Source organism: Salvelinus namaycush, chromosome 25 (assembly GCF_016432855.1).
Source record: "Salvelinus namaycush isolate Seneca chromosome 25, SaNama_1.0, whole genome shotgun sequence".
Classification (NCBI taxonomy): Eukaryota; Metazoa; Chordata; class Actinopteri; order Salmoniformes; family Salmonidae; genus Salvelinus; species Salvelinus namaycush.
In genome coordinates, this window is record NC_052331.1 from 16,198,695 (window position 1) to 16,223,623 (window position 24,929).

A 24,929-nucleotide genomic window follows, 5' to 3' on the forward strand; every position below is an offset into this window, starting at 1 on the left:
AACTTGCTCATTTATTTAATTATGTGTGGATTTATTTATTCATTTATTTATCCTTTTATATGTGCATTTATGTATTTCTAATTTTGGCAGGTTTGGTCCTCCATACCTCTCAAGTCTGTTTTGTCTTGTTGTCTGTTGAGTTACTGAGACGTGTCTTATCTCTACCTCATATTGCGCATGCGTGATCCAATCTGAGCCTTGCGAAAAGCTGTTCGATTCAGAACTCGACCGTCGTGTGCGGGACTCTGTTTCCATGATGTTGTCCTTGCCCAAGTGAAACGAAAAATACTTTTTGGAGTCTTGGTCAAGGGGAGAACATGCTTGCACGTTTCCTTGGTGACTGATCTCGACGAACAACGGATTTCAACCTGTGGATAGTGCATGTCGCGCGTCAGGAGATTACAGTGGGAGGCCAGTCCTCCAGCCTTAGTGATCCGGGACGCTCTCCTCTCTAGACTGCTGCGTGCTTGATTGTTTCCCGGCATCGGTCTGTGGCGCGCTGTGTGGTCCAGTGTCTAGTTTATGAATGGCCCTGACATGGAGGAAATTCCGTTTCAGAAAGTCAAAACCCGGCGGAAGAAAAGCCATTGTCCACCAGGCGTCCCTCTGACTACCATCGCATGCGAGGATGAGTTCGACTGCAAGGAGCTGGAGTCTCTGTTCCAGAACTACAACCTAAAGCTGGAGCAGACGTCCACTCTCAAAGCCCTGGCAGTGCTCATCGTCATGGCATCGACGCTGGCGGTGGTGGAGTTGCTGTCCGGCCCCAATCTGACCATCTCCAAGGGGTCCCATCCGGTACACTGTATCGTCTTCGTGTCCCTCTTCATTGTCACCAATGTCAAGTACCTTCAGGTGACCCAGCTCCAGCAGATCGTCAACCTGACCTTGCTCTTCGGCTTCACCTTCTCGTTCCTCTGCTGTCCCTTCTCCCTCGGCGCGGTGGGGCTGGAGCCCCCGACCAACCCGGAGCAGGGCATGTGGCAGCTCATGCTGGTTACATTCGTTGCCTACTCGCTCCTGCCGGTGCGGACTCTGTTAGTAGTAATGTTTGGAATAATGATTGCCATCTCTCATATAATTGTGACAGCCACCTCCGTGACAGTTGAGACGCAGAAATTATGGAGAACGGTAAGTAGTGGGTGCATGTAGGCTATACATAGTTAACCACCAGGCTAGGCTATTCGAAGCATGGATAATGGGGCTTTAATCTAGAACAGATAAGGGAAAAGCGAGAGGAAGCTATGAGCCTGTCAATATGAAGTTCAGCACCATCAAGTGGACAGCGACCGGCGGGGGTCACCGACTGGCGCGCGATTCATACAATGTCTGAGCACTGCTTGTCCGTCTGCTTTGCTTTTGAAAGACATACAAAGAGAACATTCTAAAATGAAATATGTTTCGGTTTTATATCTGTAATGCCCTAGATTTATGTAGAATAGAAACCTCAGTGAAATCAAGGCATGCAGTTTTTTATAACGAGCGCCTGCTGGATGTATGATATAGTAGAAAGTGCAACGCCTTGTGCGATAACGTGCGGCGAGGTGCTCCAGTAGTTCAATCTAAACACGGACTTCAATGACGTGTGGCTGATTGTGATCACAACTACAGACAGGAGAGCAGGGCCTGGAATTTAGGTTTACGAGTGTTTTAACGGTTCATCTTTCCTACAATGGCCGAACATGTAACATGCTTTTCCCAAAACACCACGCAGAGAGAATGGTCGCTAAGTGCGTTGTTGGAGCATGTGTCAATATCCTACTGATAAAATCAAAAGAAAGGGAGAGCTGCTCTCATATAAGCTTTCTCCAATCAAATCTTCCCTCATCATTAACATTGTTTCACAATACCGACGACGGATCAGCTCATGTTACCATCTACGGCTGCAGATATTGAGGCTGCAGATATTGAGGCGGCTTATTCCCACTCGGCACACAATGGTTGAATCAACGTTGTTTTAACGTCATTTCAATGAAATTACATTGAACCGACGTCAAATTGACATCTGTGCCCAGCAATAAATCACCGATTTTAGGCTACACATCATATAATATATTGAGACTAATTACAGACAGTAACCTACAAGTATCAACATATAACTTAATTGATTGAACTTGAAATGTATTTCAATATGATTGAAATAGACCTATAGCCTACTGTTTAGGCTATGTTTTAATGCAGTCATCTCGGTTTTCATTTGAAGTGTATTTTTATACTTTGCTTGTTTGTATCAATTACAAAGACATTGGCAACTTTGTATTTGTAGTCAACTTTGTTCTGAAGTTATCGGCGGTCACAGAGAGACGGACGAACCATGTGATTCTATGTTTAGCAGCGACCTTTCTGTGTATAAAGTGACGCAGGAGGGCAAAAAACGACGCGAGTGGTCTGAGGCAGGCGTTAGATCACGAGTGTTTTCAAGAGCAACGTTAATAACGATGGCTTTGGGGAACTGCTCGGATATTTAACGATTCTCCTACGAAGGAAGGTTCTATCGATGAACTTAGCCTTAAGATGCTTTTGGGAAACCGGGCCCATGTCTGGTCAGTCAAAGTATAAGCAGGATTTCCGTGTTGACATTGCTTCAGATCTAGGCTAATAGTATCATGTTACTGAGGTAGGGGGGACATACAAATAGGCAATAGAGCTGTATCTGTCTCACACCATTGACTTCAAAATAGCCTACGTGACTGATTTGACTTGGGTCCGTGATGTGTGTGCCTAAATGATTGACACCCTTGATAAAGATGAGCAGTAATGACTGTAGGCCTATAAAATAAATAATTAAAATACTAAGCTACAGTATATTGTATGCAAAAAATGGAAAATTATATGATTTATAAATCTCTAAGGTATCTGTTTTTAATTTTTAATAAGTTTGCAAACATTTCTAAAAACCTGTTTTCGCTTTGCCATTATAGGGTATTGTGTGTAGATTGATGAGGGGAAACAATTATTTCATCCATTTTAGAATAAGGCTGTAAAGTAACAAAATGTGGGAAAAAGAAAAGGGTCTGAATACTTTTCGAATGCTCTGTATATCTAATAATATGACCCAACCTCATATCATCCTATACTGCCAACAGAGTGGAACAAAACAAACAGGACCACACAGAGAGACCAGAGAGAAAGTACTCAGACAGGATTCCCATACAGTGTGCCTCTGTTTCATAGGGAATATCTGGTCCATTTAGGCTGAAAGTACTTGATGCAGAAACAAAGTAGGCCGTGGTTGATGACCCCAACCAGATACTAGACAACCAGACAGTTAATAAAAGGTCAAGCAAACCCAGAGAACTTAATACCAAAAATATCTTCACAGTCTCAACAAGTTCTCTCTCTCTCTTGGTCTTGCTCTCGCTCGCTCTCTCTCTCTGTCTGTCATGGAGAGGTTTAGCCCTCAATCATATCAGCTCTAGTTTGCTTTCTTCCTTTAGCATGTGGCATATAATATCTTGCTCGTGTAGCCTATACGTGTGTCAGGAGGACGGTGTGTGAAGGACAGCGCTAGCAGTAGCAGAGTACAGCCTAGGAAGGGAAAGCTAATCCATTAAGCCTGGAGATTAGCTCAGTGGTATGACCGTAAGGGACCTGTGTTTCAACCAACCAACAACCACCAAACAAGCCTATAGGCCCCCTTCCCTTCAGGGTCACAGTGAGGCTATGTGTGGTGTAAACAAACCAAAAATAACCAAACCTCAGTCAGAGAGAGAAGGACATACAATTATTATTTTCCCCCTCCTCATTATCCACTACAGCATTGCTAAATTCTGTTATAAGAGTTCACCAATACACCAATCATGTTTGATCATGATATTTGAGTCTCGTCGTCTGCATTGCAGTCTCATGAGACAATTGATTGCTTGTGCCTTGGAGATCAGGTCAGATCCCAGCTTATGCCATTTGCTATTCATGTTGACAATATAAGCTTGTCCTCATCAAATACAATCACACACCCTACAGTACAGTACAGTATAACTAATTAACTTATTGGATGCTGTTGCCTGTATTGTGTTGTCTAAATGAGCTGCTTGTTCTTACTAGTCTATCATTGATCTATAGTGTACAAAATATAAACGCAACATGCAACAATTTCAAAGATTTTTCTGATTTACAGTTCATAGAAGGAAACAGTCAATTGAAAATTAATTCATTAGGCCCTAATCTATGTATTTCACATGACTGGGCAGGGGCACAGCCATGGGTAGGCCTGGGAGGGCATACACCCACCCACTTGGGAGCCAGGTCCACTCACTGGGGAGCCAGGCCCAGCCAATCTGAATTCATTTTTCCCCACAAAGGGGCATTATTACAGACAGAAATATTCCTCAGCACTCCGCTTCCCATCCTGGAGGTAGAAGCCGGATGTGGAGGTATTGGGCTGGCATGGTTACACGTGATTTGCGGTTGTGAGTAGGGCTGTGGCGGTCACAAAATTTCTTCAGCTGGGGATTTTCTAGCAAATAACTGTCGGTCTCACGGTAATTGACCGTTAATTAAAATAAACACATTTAGCATCTCCTGGCTTCCACACAAAGCCTACACGCCACTGATACTGACCTTTGGAACATCTACATTTTAATAAGTTTAATAAATCCATGTATTATAGCCTACACCTTCACAATATATCCCTTATTCATTTTAGACAGGTCTAAAAAAGCATGATATGAAGAAAATGTAGTCTATTTCAGATGAACAGAATAGCATACTCTGACTTGTCCTGATCATGCTATGCCATATGGCTGTGGGCTACACTAGTTCATTTAGCAGACAAGATTTGCTTAGAATTGCGTCGCATTATTTTATAGTATGAAGAATACAATTGAACATAGCTGAATAAAATAGAAAATATATTTTCTCCAAACGATTTGAGGGAGTGTGCACATGTGGCTACTCTGTGTTGAGCAGTTAACAAAGAAACAGGTACTCCTATATGCTTAATTTAGAGTTATTAATAAAACTTTAGTTGTGATACAAACGTTGGGCTATATGTTTTTATTTTTAAAACATTCTAAGGCTGCATGATGAGACTAATGATGATTTGAAAAAAGTAGCTTGAAAGGCATGAACTCTGCTTTGTTTTTTTGCGCAGGCTGTACACACTACATCAGTTACTCATTCACAATTTGACAAGCACTTGATAATGCCTAGAATTTCACAGTGGCATCCCCTTTGTGTGGCCGTAATGCCCCCTAAAGGCATAGTCAACGTAGTGTATATAAACCTCTGACCCACTGGAATTGTGATACAGTGAAATAATCTGTCTGTAAACAATTGTTGGAAAAATTACTTGTGTCATGCACAAAGTAGATGTCCAAACTGACTTTCCAAAACTATAGTTTGTTAACAAGAAATATGTGGAGTGGTTGAAAAACAAGTTTTAATGACTCCAACCTAAGTGTATGTAAACTTCCAACTGTATTACAGCAGACCTTGTAAACACCAGTGGTGAATCACCAATCAGGGTCTATAGATCAAAATTACTCCTGGTGAGGAAGGCAGGCTGACATACAGTGTGTGTGTCTGTGTTTGGGTGTTAAAGGTCACATCTCCAGGCCCAGTCATGCTCAGCCACATGGAAAACACTCAGTTTACACATCAGGCTCTGTCTATCTGTTGTTCTCTCCTACCTGACCTACACTCAGCTGGAAGCATAGCCGCTCTGTGCTTTTTCTCAAACACACACACACACACACACACACACACACACACACACACACACACACACACACACACACACACACACACACACACACACACACACACACACACACACACACACACACACACACACACACACACACACAGATTGATTGCTTCCAAATGTGTATTGACAAGACAAAGCAAATACTTAATTTTTGGCTTCAAATGAATGGTTGTGAAAGTGCATCTCTTTTCTCTTCCTCTATCTATACTATGCATCAGTCCGTCAATGTGTAATGTGTTTAGGCCAGGTGGTTTCTGATCCCTCAGCTTCACTTGGCACTTTATGCATTAAAGGGGCAATCAGCAGTTCAAAGAATACCAAAGCGGAGCACCCGGCCACTGATTTGGTAAAGAGCTGAGGAATGGGACTGGAAAATGTAACCACTGTAAAATTCATAGACAGAGCTATGGATGCAAGGACTGACCATCCATGAGATACAATTATACTTTTAACCATGTTTTGAGGCTATACAGTGTTTGTTTTCAATTATGTTGTTTACCAACAAAGGGGAAAACAAGCTTATTAGAAAATGGCAGTAATTTGAAAACATATAGGTCCATTATCATTTATTTTATGTTTAACCTTTATTTAACTAGGCAAGTCAGTTAAGAAGAAATTCTTATTTACAATGACGGCCTACACCGGCCAAACCCTAACCAGAACCATGCTGGGCCAATTGTGCGCCGCCCTATGTGACTCCTGATCACAGCCGGTTGTGATACAGCCCGGGATCAAACCAGGGTCTGTAGTGACGCCTCTTGCACTGCGATGCAGTGCCTTAGACCACTGCGCCACTCGGGAGCCCATTTCTCCATACTTTCTATCTTGTCGTAGACGTTTAAGAGTGGCCTGGAGTGTTTTTTTAACCCAAAATAATAATTTCCTATTAACATTACATTTTTTATTCAAACATCCCCTGGGCCAGATTGATTGGGTCCGGCCTGCCAGTCGTTCTGCTAACGGTAGTGAAACTACCTTCAACGTCCTTCAAACTTCACACAGAGACATAAATGGTACCCATGTGTTCATCTGACTCTGGGTAAGTACAAAAAGGGCTTGATTGCAAAAATGTCGCAATGTCCCTTTGAGATCAGAGTGACAAGTTAGGCTACAACATATTGGTAGCAAACAGAGTGAGCAGTGGTGTGAATTAGAGGCACAAGCGCACAGCTTCTTCCTTATCATCCTACCACAGCGCAGTGGCGCGCGTCAGTAAGTCTATATTTCAGATGATGTCAACATAATGGCTTTTTAACACTCGGAGCGCTGGAATTCCATAACTACTAGAATGGCCATGACAGTCATTTTGACCGTTGATATTTCCATATTTCAATTTTGTAGATATTCCATAATAAATAGATAAACTAATTCATTTTTTTAAATGTTCAAATAGCTAACGGCCAACCCAGACCATACCTAAACTACAGTATATTGAAACAAATTTCACACATATAATAATAGATGTGGTCCAAAGACAAGATTAAATAGATACTGGTCTGATGGGTGACAAAATGATTAATTGCCAAATTGAGACTGATGACCAGCGCAGCATACATTGACAGCATCCACTGACAAAGAGCTGACCAAAAAACACCTTTTCAAATCATCCTGCAGAGGTCCATGCAGGCAAGATGTTTTGATTGCTATACCCTATCGGAGAGAGCAGATTCTAAGCTTTCCAAATTCACCTAGTTTTGCCAAACAACTCTCAAAATGGCACAGAATATGGTATATATAACTTTTTCCTAGTATAACCACGGCTCCACTCTTCCTCTTGTGAGTACTGGTGGCAAACAGCAATTAATTGTATTCTGTTATATTCCTTTATATTCTTACTGTAAAATACAGTATATGTGTTGACTGTGGTTGGGCAGGGAAATGAATACAAGCGTGTTATGTATGCTAAATTGACAAGTTGATTTCATTGGCATGGCGAAGCCATATAGCCTCGGCAAATACTGTAAGTACCTATACATAAAACTCAAAACATGCTATTCTGTTCTTTTGAAATAAATTGTCTTAGTATCATGTTTAATATGACCTTCCTAAACTAAATATTAATAATTTCTCTGTGATTGTGGATATTACATTGATTTATTTGGCTGCCGGCTATTCTACTGTTTAATATGCATACGGTCATTTTGACCGTCATGGTGCTTTGAGGTAGAAATGCCCCAAAAGTTTTTGTATTTTATGATATTTATCTCAAAGGACTGCTAGAGTGTTAAAAACAAATCATTTGGTAAAGTCAGAGACAGGTCGGTTCAAGGTTTTTATTGAAAGGAAGTTATTAAAATTCCAAAAATTCAAAACAGTCAGATTGACATCTTGACAGTTGTGGTAATAAAAAATCACCAAAAGTGACCTTCTCGTTCTACAAAAGAAATGTGCCAGTGTTTCCCCTAGGATTTTGGAAAAAGTTGCATCATGTATTTGGTATCTAAGACAGTCTTAACTTGAGAGCGTAGTCCTGTGTAGCTCAGTTGGTGTGAGAGCATGGGACTAGCAATACTAAAGTCACACGTTCAATTTCTGCAGGGATCCTAAGTCACTTTGGATAAAATACTATGAAGTGTATGCTAAGTGGCATTATGTTGTGTTTGTGCTTGCAGCTGGTGGCCAACACAGTGCTGTTTACCAGTGTGAACCTCTCTGGATTGTTTGTGCGCATCCTGACTGAGCGAGCACAGAGGAAGGCTTTCCTACAGGCACGCAACTGCATCGAGGAGAGGCTACGCATGGAGGACGAGAATGAGAAACAGGTATAAACACACACACACACACAAATTCACACGGACACACAAGCATGCAGACACACAAACACACATTAACAGAAGGCATAAGGGTAAAATCAGGCTCCTATATTTCTCTCATATTATTTCTTTAAACACACTTGGTGACTCATTCACACTTTTTTTCAATTCTGTTTGTTCCACCACCTTTTATCTCTCACTTTTCTTATCTGCACCACCACCAACACTCTCTCCTCTCATATTCTCAAGTCTGATTGACTTTTAAGTATACCTCTCTTTCCTTCTCCTCGCGCTGTCCTTCTCTCTCTCTCTCTCTCTCACCCACCCACACAGGAGCGACTTCTGATGAGTTTGTTGCCCAGGAACGTGGCGATGGAGATGAAAGAAGACTTCCTGAAGCCTCCTGAAAGGATCTTCCACAAGATCTACATCCAACGCCATGACAACGTCAGGTAGTACGCCCATCCAAACTCCAAAACTCCCAACCCAGCATCAGGGGTAGAAACTTGGCATTGGTTAGCTCCGATGATCATTTTAACGGAATGGCTGCGTTTTAGAATTCTCTGGAAGTCTCTTGCCGATAGCTTAAAATATGATGATTCTGCGCATGTGCAGGATTCTCTATTTTACATAACAGTGTCTGCTCTACTTGTTCGGCTGCCCAGATAACAAGTTACTTTGGCGAAGGGTGCTTGTTTAATTAGATCAAAGCTGAATTAATGTCTGCAAGATCACATTATGATAGTATTCTACATACAGTTGAAGTCGGAAGTTTACATACACTTAGGTTGGAGTCATTAAAACTAGTTTTTCAACCACTCCACAAATTTCTTGTTAACAAACTATAGTCGGTTAGAACATCTACTTTGTGCATGACACAAGTAATTTTTCCAGCAATTGTTTACAGACAGATTATGTCACTTATAATTCACTGTATCACAATTCCACTGGGTCAGAAGTTTACATACACTAAGTTGACTGTGCCTTTAAACAGCTTGGAAAATTCCAGAAAATTATGTCATGGCTTTAGAAGCTTCTGATAGGCTAATTAACATGATTTGAGTCAATTGGAGGTGTACCTGTGGATGTGTTTCAAGGCCTACCTTCAAACTCAGTCCCGCTTTGTTTGACATCATGAGAAAATCAAAAGAAATCAGCCAAGACCTCAGAAAAAAATTGTAGATCTCCACAAGTCTGGTTCATCCTTGGGAGCAATTTCCAAACGCCTGAAGGTACCCGGTTCATCTGTACAAACAATAGTATGCAAGTATAAACACCATGGGACCACACAGCCTTCATATCGCTCAGGTAGAGACGCGTTCTGTCTCCTAGAGATGAACGTACTTTGGTGCAAAAAGTGCAAATCAATCCCAGAACAACAGCACAGGACCCTGTGAAGATGCTGGAGGAAACGGGTACAAAAGTATCTATATCCACAGTAAAACGAGTCCTATATCGACATAACGTGAAAGGCCGCTCAGCAAGGAAGAAGCCACTGCTCCAAAACCGCCATAAAAAAGCAAGACTACGGTTTGCAACTGCACATGGGGACAAAGATCATACTTTTTGGAGAAATGTCCTCTGGTCTGATGAAACAAAAATAGAACTGTTTGGCTATAATGACCATCATTATGTTTGGAGGAAAAAAAGGTGATGCTTGCAAGCCGAAGAACACCATCCCAACCGTGAAGTACGGGGGTGGCAGCATCATGTTGTGGGGTGTTTTGCAGCTGGAGGGACTGGAAGGAAAATTATGTGGATATATTGAAGCAACATCTCAAGACATCAGTCAGGAAGTTAAAGCTTGGTCGCAAATGGGTCTTCCAAATGGACAATGACCCCAAGCATACTTCCAAAGTTGTGGCAAAATGGCTTAAGGACAACAAAGTCAAGGTATTGGAGTGGCCATCACAAAGCCCTGACCTCAATCCTATAGTAAATTTGTGGGTAGAGCTGAAAAGCGTGTGCAAGCAAGGAGGCCTACAAACCTGACTCAGTTACACCAGCTCTGTCAGGAGGAATGGGCCAAAATTCACCCAACTTATTGTGGGAAGCTTGTGGAAGGCTACCGGAAACATTTGACCCAAGTTAAACAATTTAAAGGCAATGCTACCAAATACTAATTGAGTGTGTGTAAACTTTTGACCCACTGGGAATGTGATGAAAGAAATAAAAGCTGAAATAAATCATTCTCTCTGCTATTATTCTGACATTTCACATTCTTAAAATAAAGTGGTGATCCTAATTGACCTAAGACAGGGAATTTTTACTAGGAATATATGTCAGAAATTGTGAAAAACTGAGTTTAAATGTTTTTGGCTAAGGTGTATGTAAACTTCCGACTTCAACTGTAACTAGCGTTTGGCATATTACTTGAAAATGTGATTACAGTGATTTAAGGTAACCAGTAACGTTATTTCAATTTACATAATATGTACATAAACTTTTCAATTTACATTAGCAACGGAATGTCATGTGCCGAGAGAGGGTTCGGGGGCTTGGCAAAGGATATTCTTGCTATGCAGCTGAAATGTACCATATACAGTGCATTCGGAAAGTTTTCAGACCCCTTGACTTTTTCCACATTTTGTTAAATTACATACTTATTCTAAATTTTAAATAAAAAATCTTCTCATCAATCTACAAAATGGTTTTTAGATTTGTTTGCAAGTGTGTGTGTGTGTGTATATATATACAGTATATATATATCATTGAAATATATAATTTACAGAAGTATTCAGACCCTTTACGCAGTACTTTGTTGATGCACCATTGGAAGCGATTACAGCCTTGAGTCTTCTTGGGTATGACGCAACAAGCTTGGCACACTGGTATTTGTGGAGTTCTCCCATTCTTCTCTGCAGATCCTCTCAAGCTCCGTCAGATTGGATGGGGAGCGTCGCTGCACAGCTATTTTCAGGTCTCTCCAGAGGTGTTTGATCAGGTTCAAGTCCGGGCTCTGGCTGGACCACTTAAAGACATTCACAGACTTGTCCCGAAGCCCCTCCTGCGTTGTCTTGGCTGTGTGGTTAAGGTCGTTGTCCAGTCTGAGGTTCTGAGTGCTCTGGCGCAGGTTTTCAGATCTCTCTGTACTTTGCTCCGTTCACTTTTCCCTCTATCCTGACTAGTCTCCCAGTGCCTGCTGCTGAAAAACATCCCCACAGCATGATGATGGCACCAACATGCTTCACCGTTATGGAACACACCGTAGGGATGGTGCCAGGTTTCCTCCAGATTTGACGCTTGGATTTGCTGTTGTAATAGTTAAATTGGCATTGAGCAAAGCTTCTTGTGAGCTGACAGAGGGGCATTGTGTCTCAGTCAGTGGTTGGTGTTAGTGTTTGCCAGATGGCATTAGCTTGCACAGAATGTTACCGACCAACACACTGGTTTCGCTGGAGGGGGACCAGCGATTTATTCAGTGGGTTGACTGAGTGCTTCTTCGTCAGTAACTCTTCCACTTCCAAAGAGCTTTTTTGGCTCCTTCCCTCACTCCTTTCCTCCCTCTCTCTCTCCACCTTCCTCTCTCCATGCCTCCGTCCCTCCCTCCCTCCCTCTTTCTTTGCAATTGAATTCAAAAGGCTTTATTGGCATGGTAAACATATATTTACATTGCCAAAACAAGTGAAATAGATAATAAACTAAAGTGAAATACACAATCAAAAATGAACAGTAAACATTACATTCACGAAAGTTTCAAAGGAATAGAGACATTTCAAATGTCATATTATGGCTATGTACCGTGTTACATCTCTCTCCCTCTCTCACTCTTTCTCTTTCTCTCTCTCCCTCTCTCTCTCCCCCTCTCCCACCCTCCTGTTGCTACTCTTCACTTGATTATCAACCCCTCTTGTCTTCCTCTCCCCCACTCCATCCTCTCTATCTCTTTCTTCCTCTATCCTCCCTCTACTCTCCTCCTCTTCCTCATTTTCTTTATTTCGCCCTCTTTCACTTTGTGTATTTATTTCCTTCATGTTGTCAGAGGGGTGTTGACGCATGAGGTGGGAAGTTTGCTTAGCCTCGGGATTAAGCCTCTGCAGGAGATTAAATGCAATGGACACTAAACTGTTTAGCGTAAGGCTGTGTGTGTATGTTTGTTTGTGCATTTGTGCGTGTGTGTGTGTGTGTGTGTGTGTGTGTGTGTGTGTGTGTGTGTGTGTGTGTGTGTGTGTGTGTGTGTGTGTGTGTGTGTGTGTGTGTGTGTGTGTGTCTGTGGTTAAATATGGACACGTCTCAGTGGAGTGCTGCTGATTGCTCTGTGCCTCTCACTGCACCGAAGGGCTTTAGGCCTTGTTCACATGCAGTTAGTGCCCACTGACGATCTACTGGAAGAGATCCAAGCCTATTGCAAGGGGTGAATAATATGATTAGGTCGGCTATAATTGAAAAGGTAACAGTGGTACAGTAATTTAGTTAATACTTTGTTATTATGTTCCGCGACTGGATTTGAAATAAATGAAATGATTAAGGTAGCTTGGATTATTATGATACAGTGCTGGTGTGGGAAGTTACTAAACACTTAAATATTATGCCGTACTAATAAACGTCTCTAAATTCAAAAAAATGAAACATCGCCAAAGTTAAGCTAAGAAAAGCCATAATATGTTACAGAGCATTACCTCACATGAAATGCCAGCCATAGAGTATAATGCTCCATGATAAGGGAATCTTCTTTGCAAACTAGATAAGTTAATAGATGTTTTCGATTGTATTCATCTCTCAATTTACATCACATTAATCTGTGTCTGTTTGTGTTGCACTGAGAAGGAAAGAGGGAAAAGGAGGAAGGTAATATGCAATGGTGTGTGCAGAATTATACTGGGAAAAGAAATGGGGGAAACATAGATGGGAAGAGAATTAGAAAAGCAATGCATCAGAGCCTTTAGCTCGTTTGTGTACTAACAATGCAGTAACAGTAAAAAAAAAACTGTGTATCTAAATCTGTCATGCCATACTATTCGCTAGACAGCATCAGATACATGGGCTACATATACAGGACATATCCTCTGCCTCCATGACGATGGCAGTATGATCAGCAGCACCTGTGTTTTTACTCCAGAAATGTGTTGTCTTTCTTTCTTTTTCTTTTCCCTGCCCAGCTCTGAAAGTGCCATAGCAAAGAGGTTGAATACTTACTGACTCAAGACATTTCAGCTTTTCATTTTTCATTAATTAGTAAACATTTCTAAAAACATAATTCCACTTTGACAATATGGGGTATTGTGTGTAGGCCAGTGACCAAAAATATCACAATTTAATACATTTCAAATTCAGGTGGTAACACAACAAAATGTGGAAGAAGTCAAGGGGTGTGAATACTTTCTGAAGGCATTGTAAGACCTGAGCTGGCAACATGCCCAATCCTACTGACAGTCTGCTATTGTTGCGTAACCCCAGACAGACAGGCAGGCAGGTTGCCTCACAGCCATCTCCTGAATCCCACCTGACACATTCTGGTCTGGCTTGACAGGTCTAGATCTCCTAGAGCACGGCCCTCTGGGGACTTTACACCTGTTGATGATGTGCTGTCTCTGTGTGTGTGTGTGTGTGTGTGTGTCACAACACCGCCTGCCTCCCTGTCCTCTCACACAGAGAATCAGCAGAATTATCCATCCAGGAAGTAATTGACCCTCTGCTCAGGGGGGCTTTTATCACTGCGACCCACACGCCATCTCATCAAGCAGGCTCTTTACCACCGCCACCAGTCTCTACAAGAGCCTTGACGTCAACAACTGCTCCTCTCTCTCACACACACACACACACACACACACACACACACACACACACACACACACACACACACACACACACACACACACACACACACACACACACACACACACACACACACACACACACACACACACACCTCTAGCCTTGACTCCCTCTGAGTTGCTTTGCAAGCCTTTTCACACACAACATTACATTTACATTTAAGTCATTTAGCAGACGCTCTTATCCAGAGCGACTTACAAATTGATTACATTCCAATCACGAGCTAGGCTCGCCTGGCTGCTTCAGAAAGGCTAGGCTACATTACGATACAATACAATGTTTATTGGTCCATTATACACTGAATACAACATAAATGTGTTTTGGCAGGTTTTTTTGGGCCGTCACAGCAGTACTCTGCCCCACCACACATTAGTATAATAGGGAGATGGCAGAGATGTCCCCTGGAATGTGATGAGATCTGGCTGGGTGAGATGATGGAGGATTACATGGCGAGGTCAAATACAGTATGTCTGCCTGGCCTGGTGATGCGGTCTTGTGGGTGCAACACAGACTGGGAGACAGCGCTGTCTGAGAGGCTCGGTCCAGGGCTTAAATGCCCCATGAGCCCTGGCGCTGGGGCGCCGGGGGAGGATATTACTCAACACTGGGCTAATAACATCTGCTCACAGTAATTGCTCTAATAGGATGATTTGTTTATTGGGGTCAGGGCTGGAGGGAATACGGCTGATCTGGGATATATTATTGGCACCCTTGATAAAGATGAGAAAAAAATATGGTAGGCCTAAAAAATACATAATAAAATATACCGTAGTTTATTGTATAGCGGTTTATATGCACAGACCGGTTTGGGTTTTTACTTTACCTTCTATAATGGTATTTCAATGTTTGGTTTGTTAAATGTAATGCACCACTCCGTTTTTGTAGTTTACTCCACTACTTGAGTCATCTCTCTCTCGCTGTCTGACTAAGCCCCGCCCCTTGTCACTCAAGGAGCGCAGTTGTTGTTGCTCGACCACTAGATCATATGCCGATTGCTCACTATTGTGAATCCCAAACCACCGCCTCGCCCCTACCAACTCGCTTAGAGGGTTCTCTGTTGTCATGTGTTGCTGACAAAACTCAGAGGGTGACTTCCAGAGAATGGCGAGGATCAAAAAACGTTGGGGCACTTGTGACTTCAATGATGCAATTCATGTTCCACTTTTAAATAATAAAATGAGCATGAAATTCAAATTAACACATCCTCCCCCTGTCGTTTTACAAAATATAATCCTTAACAGTTCAACATTTAATTTGGGAGGTATTTCATATTTTACGTGTCAAGTCTCGACATCAGCCATACAGTAAACAAATGCACGTGTCATAATTAGGCACGCTTCTCCATTCTTTTGTGTGAAATTGCAAACTCAAAAATAATGTGGCATTTATGGCATAAATGATTCCACTTAGGTATGAAGCCGGCAGCGTTGCAGGCTCAGTCGAAGTGCCATTGCAATTGTAATATTTGGTCAAAAATAAGGCCTAGATCTTTTGCACACATTGTGCAGCCCTACGTAGCAGTGTGTAAATTGAAATCACTTATGTTGTGTTGCCACCCTAGGGTCATGCACAACTCGTAAAGCAAATTTAGAACTTATTAAAAAACCTACAATACCGTCATGTAAAAAATGTGAAATATTTTGTGATACGATATTTTGGCCATATACTGTAGGTCAGCCCTATACTGAGCTATATTGTATGCTAAAAAAAAGTTAGAATTATATTATTTTATACTAATACAATTGCTCAGAGAAAGAGATTTTGTTTAATACAGGTTTTTTTTTAAAGAAAAAATATAATCCGAACATAATCCGAAACACAACCAAAACAAACTGCAAATGCATCCAACAATTTTGTAGCTTGATGTAGTCATTAGTGGAATATGGGACCAAATACTCAACTTTTGACTACATTTAATACACTATAGGTGAATGACTTCTTCAAATGGGGGGGACTGGATACATAAAGTGCATTCATTTCTAAATGGTAAAACAGATACTAACTACTTAGGGAGGTGTATGTTGTCTGTCTAACTCCTAACAGGGCATGGCTCTGCTTTGATCCCTATGAGAATGATCTAGGGAAGAACAATCCATGTTGCTATTCTGAGTCCTGCTTGATTTCACTGCCTGTCAGGCAATGGAACAGAACATGGATCATCTCATTGGCTGTCACCGTTCAATCTCATTCTAAACACATTATCAAAAGAGACAATGCTCACGTCAACAATCTGACCTAGCACCCGATGCTCATCTCTATCCCTTGTTGGCACGATCTAACATCTCACGTCTGAGATACTGTTATATCAGGAAGCTTATGCTGTACCTGTCATCTTGGAATGTATTTTAGTATTTCTATGTCTCTCCTCACCCCCAACTCTCTCTTTCTCGCATTTTTCTAATCTCTCATCTCTTCTCACTCTCTTCCAGTATCCTGTTTGCTGACATTGTGGGGTTTACCAGCCTGGCGTCTCAGTGCACAGCCCAGGAGCTGGTCAAACTTCTCAATGAGCTCTTTGGGAAGTTTGATGAGCTGGCCACGGTAAGTCTATTATCTTTCCTGTTCTCACTTTAAGCTTCTACTTTTGACACTTACTGTAGGTCTACTTTTCCTCATGCTCACCCTATTCTAAAGGCTGTCTCCGAGACATGCTAGCATGGGTAATCGGTTGTTTAGTTGTTATACTGTAGCATAGTTTATCGTCATCTACATACTACCCTGGTGCTTGTTGTTGAAGTATGAATACCAAGTCATATACTTTGGTAATTTTTGCTTTGATACATTCATTTAAGTAATTGCTGGTGCATCATTGAGAAAAATGTTATCTGTTTATTTGTCACAGACAATTTTGATCCCCTTCTGACCTACAATTGCCCAATGTTTTCAGTTTGTCTTTGACCAGAGGACTGTCCTTTTGCTCCCTGGTCTGTATAGGCTTTGGGTCTGGTTTTGACCCGTAGCGATATGGATCGTGTTTATCTTCATTTAAGGATGTGAGATACGGTTGACTGGCTCTCACAGCTGTCATTCCAGCTTTCCAGAATGTCATCAGTGGCATCAGGGCCACATATGTTTAATATGATTACACATGCTCTCATCTGAGGAAGAGATGGCGGGACTCTTAATCCATTCCAGATGTCTCGTCTGTGATCGTTTTGAATGATCTGAATGGAGGGGTAAGCGGACTGGTATGAGTTATATCTGTCCCAATGTTTCCATCCAGTGTCAATGGAAACAGATGCTCCTTCTGTCAATATATAGTGTTTCATTCTTAGCAACTCTCTTGCTATGTTGGTGCCGCGAAAGTCCATGCAACTTTTGTCTTGCTTTGGGCAAAAACATTTACATTTTAGTACTTTAGTACTATTTTTGCCGGGTTTTGCTGTTGCAGTTATCGTTAATTAATATATTACAACATTATAGTGTATATGTAACGGATGTGAAATGGCTAGCTAGTTAGCGGGTACGCGCTAGTAGCGTTTCAATCAGTTACGTCACTTGCTCTGAAACCTAGAAGTAGGGTTGCACCTTGCTCTGCAAGGGCCGCGGCCTTTGTGGCGCGATGGGTAACGATGCTTCGTGGGCGACCGTTGTTGATGTGTGCAGAGGGTCCCTGGTTCGCGCCCGAGGTCGGGGCGAGGGGACGGTTTAAAGTTATACTGTTACATTGATGCTGTTGACCCGGATCACTGGTTGCTGCGGAAAAGGAGGAGGTTGAAAGGGGGGTGAGTGTAACGGATGTGAAATGGCTAGCTAGTTAGCGGGTACGCGCTAGTAGCGTTTCAATCAGTTACGTCACTTGCTCTGAAACCTAGAAGTAGAGTTGCACCTTGCTCTGCAAGGGCCGTGGCCTTTGTGGAGCGATGGGTAACGATGCTTCGTGGGTGTCAGTTGTTGATGTGTGCAGAGGGTCCCTGGTTCGCGCCCGGGTCGGGGCGAGGGGACGTACTAAAGTTATACTGTTACATTAGTGTAACGGATGTGAAATGGCTAGCTAGTTAGCGGGTACGCGCTAGTAGCGTTTCAATCAGTTACGTCACTTGCTCTGAAACCTAGATGTAGTGTTGCCCCTTGCTCTGCAAGGGCCGTGGCCTTTGTGGAGCGATGGGTAACGATGCTTCGTGGGTGTCAGTTGTTGATGTGTGCAGAGGGTCCCTGGTTCGCGCCCGGGTCGGGGCGAGGGGACGTACTAAAGTTATACTGTTACATTAGTGTAACGGATGTGAAATGGCTAGCTAGTTAGCGGGTACGCGCTAGTAGCGTTTCAATCAGTTACGTCACTTGCTCTGAAACCTAGATGTAGTGTTGCCCCTTGCTCTGCAAGGGCCGTGGCCTTTGTGGAGCGATGGGTAACGATGCTTCGTGGGTGTCAGTTGTTGATGTGTGCAGAGGGTCCCTGGTTCGCGCCCGTGTCGGGGCGAGGGGACGGTTTAAAGTTAGTACTGTTACATTGATGCTGTTGACCCGGATCACTGGTTGCTGCGGAAAAGGAGGAGGTTGAAAGGGGGGTGAGTGTAACGGATGTGAAATGGCTAGCTAGTTAGCGGGTACGCGCTAGTAGCGTTTCAATCAGTTACGTCACTTGCTCTGAAACCTAGATGTAGTGTTGCCCCTTGCTCTGCAAGGGCCGTGGCCTTTGTGGAGCGATGGGTAACGATGCTTCGTGGGCGACCGTTGTTGATGTGTGCAGAGGGTTCCTGGTTCGCGCCCGTGTCGGGGCGAGGGGACGTACTAAAGTTATACTGTTACATATATTCACCTCTCAACAGGCATGATTGCTGTAGTAGCCTCACCCCACACCTCCCCTTCTACAGGGAATCCCAGATGTTGATATTAGGCTGAAACATATATGTGTTGTGTTGGAGTTAGAGGTGTCGGATCCGTCACCCGTCACCCCTCACCCCTCACCCGTAGCTCTCCAACCCTAACCACACACACCCAGCAGATCATCCTCCCACCTCTCTTAACTACATGTAATCTGGCACCAATTATATACACTGTGCACATGTGCCTGTGCAATCCCTTAATCCACGGGATTACACCCAACCCTTTTCTGCTTTCATAGAACATTTTCTTGGCCATATCGGCCCGGCTATTTTCAGTCTTTGTTTACATGCAATTAAAAACAAAACCAGACAAGACGACTGCAGTTTGTCTAAAGGTGATGAAGGGCGGTCATGATGGTACAGTGTAATTTTCAGATGGAATTTCTAGAAACTGTGACATTGGTAATTTTGTGATTATTCCCAATTGTATGTATTTCCATGCCTTCAATGCTCTTGGCCTACAGTATTCATATAAGAAGGTCATGGCCAGCCTGTCGGCACAGATACAGTCCTACAGCCTAATGCCTCACAAGTCAGAGTAACTGAGAGAGAGAAAGAGAGATTATATACAGTATATAGTAGATGCTGACATGCAAGAACCACATTTCACATCAAGCTTTAAGCTATCTCCCATAAGCTTGATGTGTATTGTGTCACAACTGTCACATTTTCACACTCCTATCTCCCCAGTGGCAGTGTCCCCACAGATCACAGTGACAACTGTCCCCAGACTTTAACTCCCTCACCAGAGGTTCCACCCTGTGTCCTGACCCATAGTCCCAGTCACTGTGATAAGTGGCACCGCAAGTGATTCATTCTGCCTGGCCACAACAGGCTGCACACACTCACACGCACAAGCACACACGCACAAGCACACAAGTTGAGACACACACACACACACTGTCTCTCCCTGTCAAAGACGAGGAGCGGGCGAAGCCACATGTCCACCGGGCAGAGTCTCAGCTCGTCAGTCCTGCCGGTCGCCACACCATCCCCACACCACCTGTCCAACTGTTGAACTTGTCTCTCCACCGGGGAAGTGGGCCAAGAACACAGCGCTCTCTCCAATTATCCTCCCTCAAACCGACTCCTCCTCCCTTTCTCTCCCACTCATATCTTTCTTTCTCTCCTCTACTCTCCTCTCACCCACTACTCATGCTTCTTTCTTTCCCACCACCCCCCATCTCTCTCTCTCTAAGACATGCACAATGCAAATGAGCAATGACTTGGTATCACATTTGACTTTAGGCATGTAAGAAACGAGTTTGATCCCACTTCCCTTTCAGTCTGTTTCTTTGTAAACTGTGCCGACTGTTTCACGCTGGCTTCTCTCACAGCCTCTCTATCACTCCCCTCCCTGCGCCTTAGGGTGTATTGATGTTGCTCTGTGTTTGTGTCAAAATTAAAAGGACAAAAAGAACATTACTGTTGATTTGGTTAAACCCTTCCATCTTAAACTATGGGTTATCCCTTTTATTTAAAGCTGAAATATGTAACTTTTTGGGACGACCCGACCAAATGTACATAGTAATGTGAGTTATAGATCTGTCTCTTGCTTTCTCATTGAAAGCAAGTCTAAGAAGTGGTAGATCTGTTCTATGTGCCCTATTTCTATGCTTCCCGTTCTTAAGTTTTGTTTTTGAGTCTTTTACGTTCGGTTTTGTACACCAGCTTCAAACAGCTGAAAATACAACATATTTTTTTAGATGGTACAATGATTCTCTAAACTATACTTGCTTGTTTTGTCACATAAACTGAAATTAGGCAAACTATTACAATTTTAGCAACCAGGAAATGGTGGAGCGTTTTCTGCATAGTGCACCTTTAAAGGGCATCTAACCTAAATGAGGACTTCATAACACATTCGTAACCCATAGGGCCTTTTGTTTTTCCTTAATCATGTGACCTGATCAGGAAAAACTCCAGGCCCTATCATAGCCCATAACTAGGGCCTTTTCCTAATCAGTCACGTGGTTACAGGAAAAACTTCTGGCCCTAAGACAATTAGTATGTGATGAAGAAACACATTCCACTCATCCCTCTCTTCCTCTAGAACTGTTTAAACAATGTTTCTCTCGGTTTCTCTCTGTCTACCAAGCACCGGAATCAATAGTCTCTGTGCAGAGAGAGATACTCTGCTGATTTATACAGCATTATTATGCAATAACTTTTAATGACTCTGTCTCTGGGTGTGTGCATGTGCATGTGTGATTTTTCAGTTTCCATGGTAGAGTTTACACAGAGCTTTCTTATCCCCCTCTCTCTTCTTTCTCTCTTCCAATCTCCTCTCAATGCCACTTTGCATCTCAGCTCTTAGACCAGCTCCTTGTTTCTGGTCTGTTTAATTGACACACAGCAGCCTGCTTCCCTGAACTGTATATTTCATGCCCCTGTTATATTTCATGTTCCTATCCCTCTGTTCCCTGTACTTATTTGTGGGCTTCCATTTGTAATCGGACTCTTTGATATTTCTTCTTATGTCCTGTTTGATTATTTCAACAAGTCAGAGCTCCGTTTTGGCTCCAGCACGCACGCACGCACGCACGCACGCACGCACGCACGCACGCACGCACGCACGCACGCACGCACGCACCACACACACACACACACACACACACACACACACACACACACACACACACACACACACACACACACACACACACACACACAAACACACAGATCATCATCATTGTGTAAATGAGTGTCAGAGAAGCCAATGGACACAGCTGAGCACAGAAATCCCATGTCTCATAACGTCTTTTGGGAAGGGACTGACGCATACGTCATACGCCTTTTAGTTGATACCATAGTCCCTGTGCCCAAGAATGCCAAGGCAACCTGTCTAAATGAATATCGCCACGTAGCACTCACATCTGTAGCCATGAAATGCTTTGAAAGGCTGGTCATGGCTCACATCAACACCATCATCCCAGACACCCTGGACCCCACTCCTATTCGCATACCACCCCAACAGATCAACAGAGGATGCAAGCTCTATTGCTCTCCACACTGCCCTTTCCCACCTGGACAAAAGGAACACCTACATTAGAATGCTGTTTATTGATTACAGCTCAGCGTTCATCACCGTAGTGTCCTCAAAGCTCATCACTAAACTAAGGACCCTGGGATTAAACACCCCCCTCTGCAACTGGATCCTGCACTTCCTGATAGGCCACCCCATGTGGTGAGGGTCGGCAGCAACATATCCACCACGCTGGGCCCTCAGAGGTGCGTGCTTAGTCCCGTCTTGTAATTCCTGTTCTCCCAAGACTGCGTGGCCGCGCACAACTATTACAACTATCTACCTCAATTACCTCAAACCCCTGCACATCAACACAGTACTGGTACCCCGTGTATATAGCCACGTTATTGTTACTCATTGTGTATTTATTGCTTGTGTTACTATTTTTCAATTCTTCAATTATTTATCTTTTTTTCCCTCTGAATTGCTGGAAAGGGCCTGTAACGAAACGTTTCACTTTTAGTCTATATCCATTGTTTACAAAGCATGTGACAAATACAATTTGTTTTGATTTGATACAATGACAGACCTTAACATAACACAATATTGATGTGCTAGAGCCATGGTCAGGCCGTCTTGTCTGGATGACATTCTCTACTACACCCAGTCACCTTGACGACGGACGGAACACACAACGTTTAGGCAGTGGTGTAAAGTACTTAAGTAAAAATACTTTAAAGCACTACTTAAGTAGTTTTTTGGGGGTATTTGTACTTTACTTTACTATTTATATTTTTGACAACTTTTACTTTTACTTCACTACATTCCTAAACAAAATAATGTACTTTCCCTGACACCCAAAAGTACTAGTTACATGTTGAATGCTTAGCAGAACAGGAAAATGGTCCAATTCATGCACTTATCAAGAGAACATACCTCGTCATCCCTACTGCTTCTGATCTGGCAGACTCACTAAACACACATGCATCATTTGTAAATGATGTCTGAGTGTTGAAGTGTGCCCCTGGCTATCCGTAAATTTAAAAAACAAGAAAATGGTGCTGTCTGTTTTGCTTAATATATAATCTCTCTCTCTCTCTCTCTCTCTCTCTCTCTCTCTCTCTCTCTCTCTCTCTCTCTCTCTCTCTCTCTCTCTCTCTCTCTCTCTCTCTCTCTCTCTCTCTCTCTCTCTCTCTCTCTCTCTCTCTCTCTCTCTCTCTCTCTCTCTCTCTCTCTCTCTCTCTCTCTCTCATATCATGGCCATACAGTTTGCGCATGGGTGGTATGGTAACGTGACAGGGCCAGGGTAATCCTGCATGGCTTGGGTCTGAATCAGCCTCCTAAGCCCTAGCTCACTGGGCAGATCAGATGAACTAACACAGGGACAGGAGAAGAGACGCAGCACAGCACAGAGAGAGGACTGAGAGGAGAGGAGGCTTTCTAAGCACCAGGGCTTTCCTCTCCCTCACGTATCCACAACTCCAGACTCTATCTACTTATTATAGCCTCACTATAGCCAGACTCTAGTGTACAACCCACCATCTGTTATAGCCTCACTGTCTTAACCCACACCATGGATGTTTCACCCTGGTTTCACCCTAGTTTCATCCCTGCTTGCTCACATTTGTTTATATTAAAAAGATAGAGTTTAGGTGTTTATATAGTGGAGTACATTCATAAATACTCACTAGCAGGGAGCCTAGTTGCGCCTCTCCTTTTAACAGAGGGTGTTCATTTTTGGAGCTATATGTGATCTCTGTCTTTCCAGTAGTTTGAACACTCAGGGATCATATTAATGGATTTGTCCTTGTAGGTGGCTTGGTATAGTAGTACAGTACCTCTCCTGTTGTACAGTAAGACGATGTCTTCCCCCAGTTAAACCAGTGCTAGCAGACAGAGTAGCACCTTGGAGTGTTACACTTAAAGAAAACTAATTATTTATTTTCTTTTTAAAGCTAAATCCCAAATGGCTGCCTATTCTCTATGTTATGCACTATGAAGGGAACGGGGTGCCATTTGGAACGTAGACAGAGGGTTACCTGTTAGTGAATAGCTGGCACGTAGCCTACGTTCTTCACGCAGGTGGCTTAACTCTGTGGCTTGCTCCTTTGGCACAGTGTAATTGCTTAAGCTGTCTATTTGAAATGGCTGTGTGAGTAGGAGCCCGAAGGAACAAAGGAAGTGAAGGGGAGTCTCCCAAGTCCTGATGAAAATGTATAACTTCTGTTATTTGTGCATTCACACAGCTATAAAGAACTAGTGAAATAGCTAGAGAACTCAAACAGAACCCAATACTCTAGCTCTCCTCTGAAGTTTCAGAACTTTCATTATGTGTTCCACTCTTTATTATTTGATTTACGGTGTTCATTCTACCTGACTGTGTCTGAGTAGTTAGCCGAGATTACCTTTGGGCTTTGGAGGGTTGATGATGTAAGTTTGAGTGAGTTTTTATTTGTTCTATATGTGGTTCGATTGTTCAATCAACACTACTGTCTTATTAGAAATTAGGTGTCACCTATCTCATTGGCTTGTGTTTACATAGCTAGGTCATAGATTTTCCTGGCATTGTATTTATTAATAAAAAAAATGTTGCGGTGATCTCATCAAATTGTTAAGAAATAGAAATGGTTTATAGCCGAAATGATGGTGGATGATTAGGGCCTATGGAGAATATCTTTTCTGGAATTCCACCTTTTTTTTAATGTTTTTTTTTTAGACAGATTAGAAACAGGAGGAGACAGAAAAAGAGTGAAAGTGGGACAGGTGGAAGCGGGTGTCACGTTCCTGACCTGTTTTCTGTTATTTTTGTATGTGTTTAGTTGGTCAGGGCGTGAGTTGGGGTGGGCATTCTATGTTTTGTGTTTCTATGTTTAGGTCACTTGTAATTAGCCTTATATGGTTCT

The 24,929-nt window shown here is 42.7% G+C and overlaps 1 protein-coding gene across 1 annotated transcript in view; it reads left to right on the forward strand.

Annotated features, from left to right (window-relative positions):
• The first annotated feature begins 522 nt into the window (after positions 1 to 522).
• LOC120020682 (adenylate cyclase type 1-like) overlaps positions 523 to 24,929 on the forward strand; it is a 72,925-nt gene continuing 48,518 nt past the window's right edge. Inside the window, exons 1-4 of the mRNA XM_038964385.1 lie at positions 523 to 1,131; positions 8,320 to 8,469; positions 8,794 to 8,912; positions 16,665 to 16,776. Of these exons, the coding sequence (XP_038820313.1) occupies positions 523 to 1,131; positions 8,320 to 8,469; positions 8,794 to 8,912; positions 16,665 to 16,776 (990 nt within the window). The remainder of the gene's footprint in view (positions 1,132 to 8,319; positions 8,470 to 8,793; positions 8,913 to 16,664; positions 16,777 to 24,929) is intronic.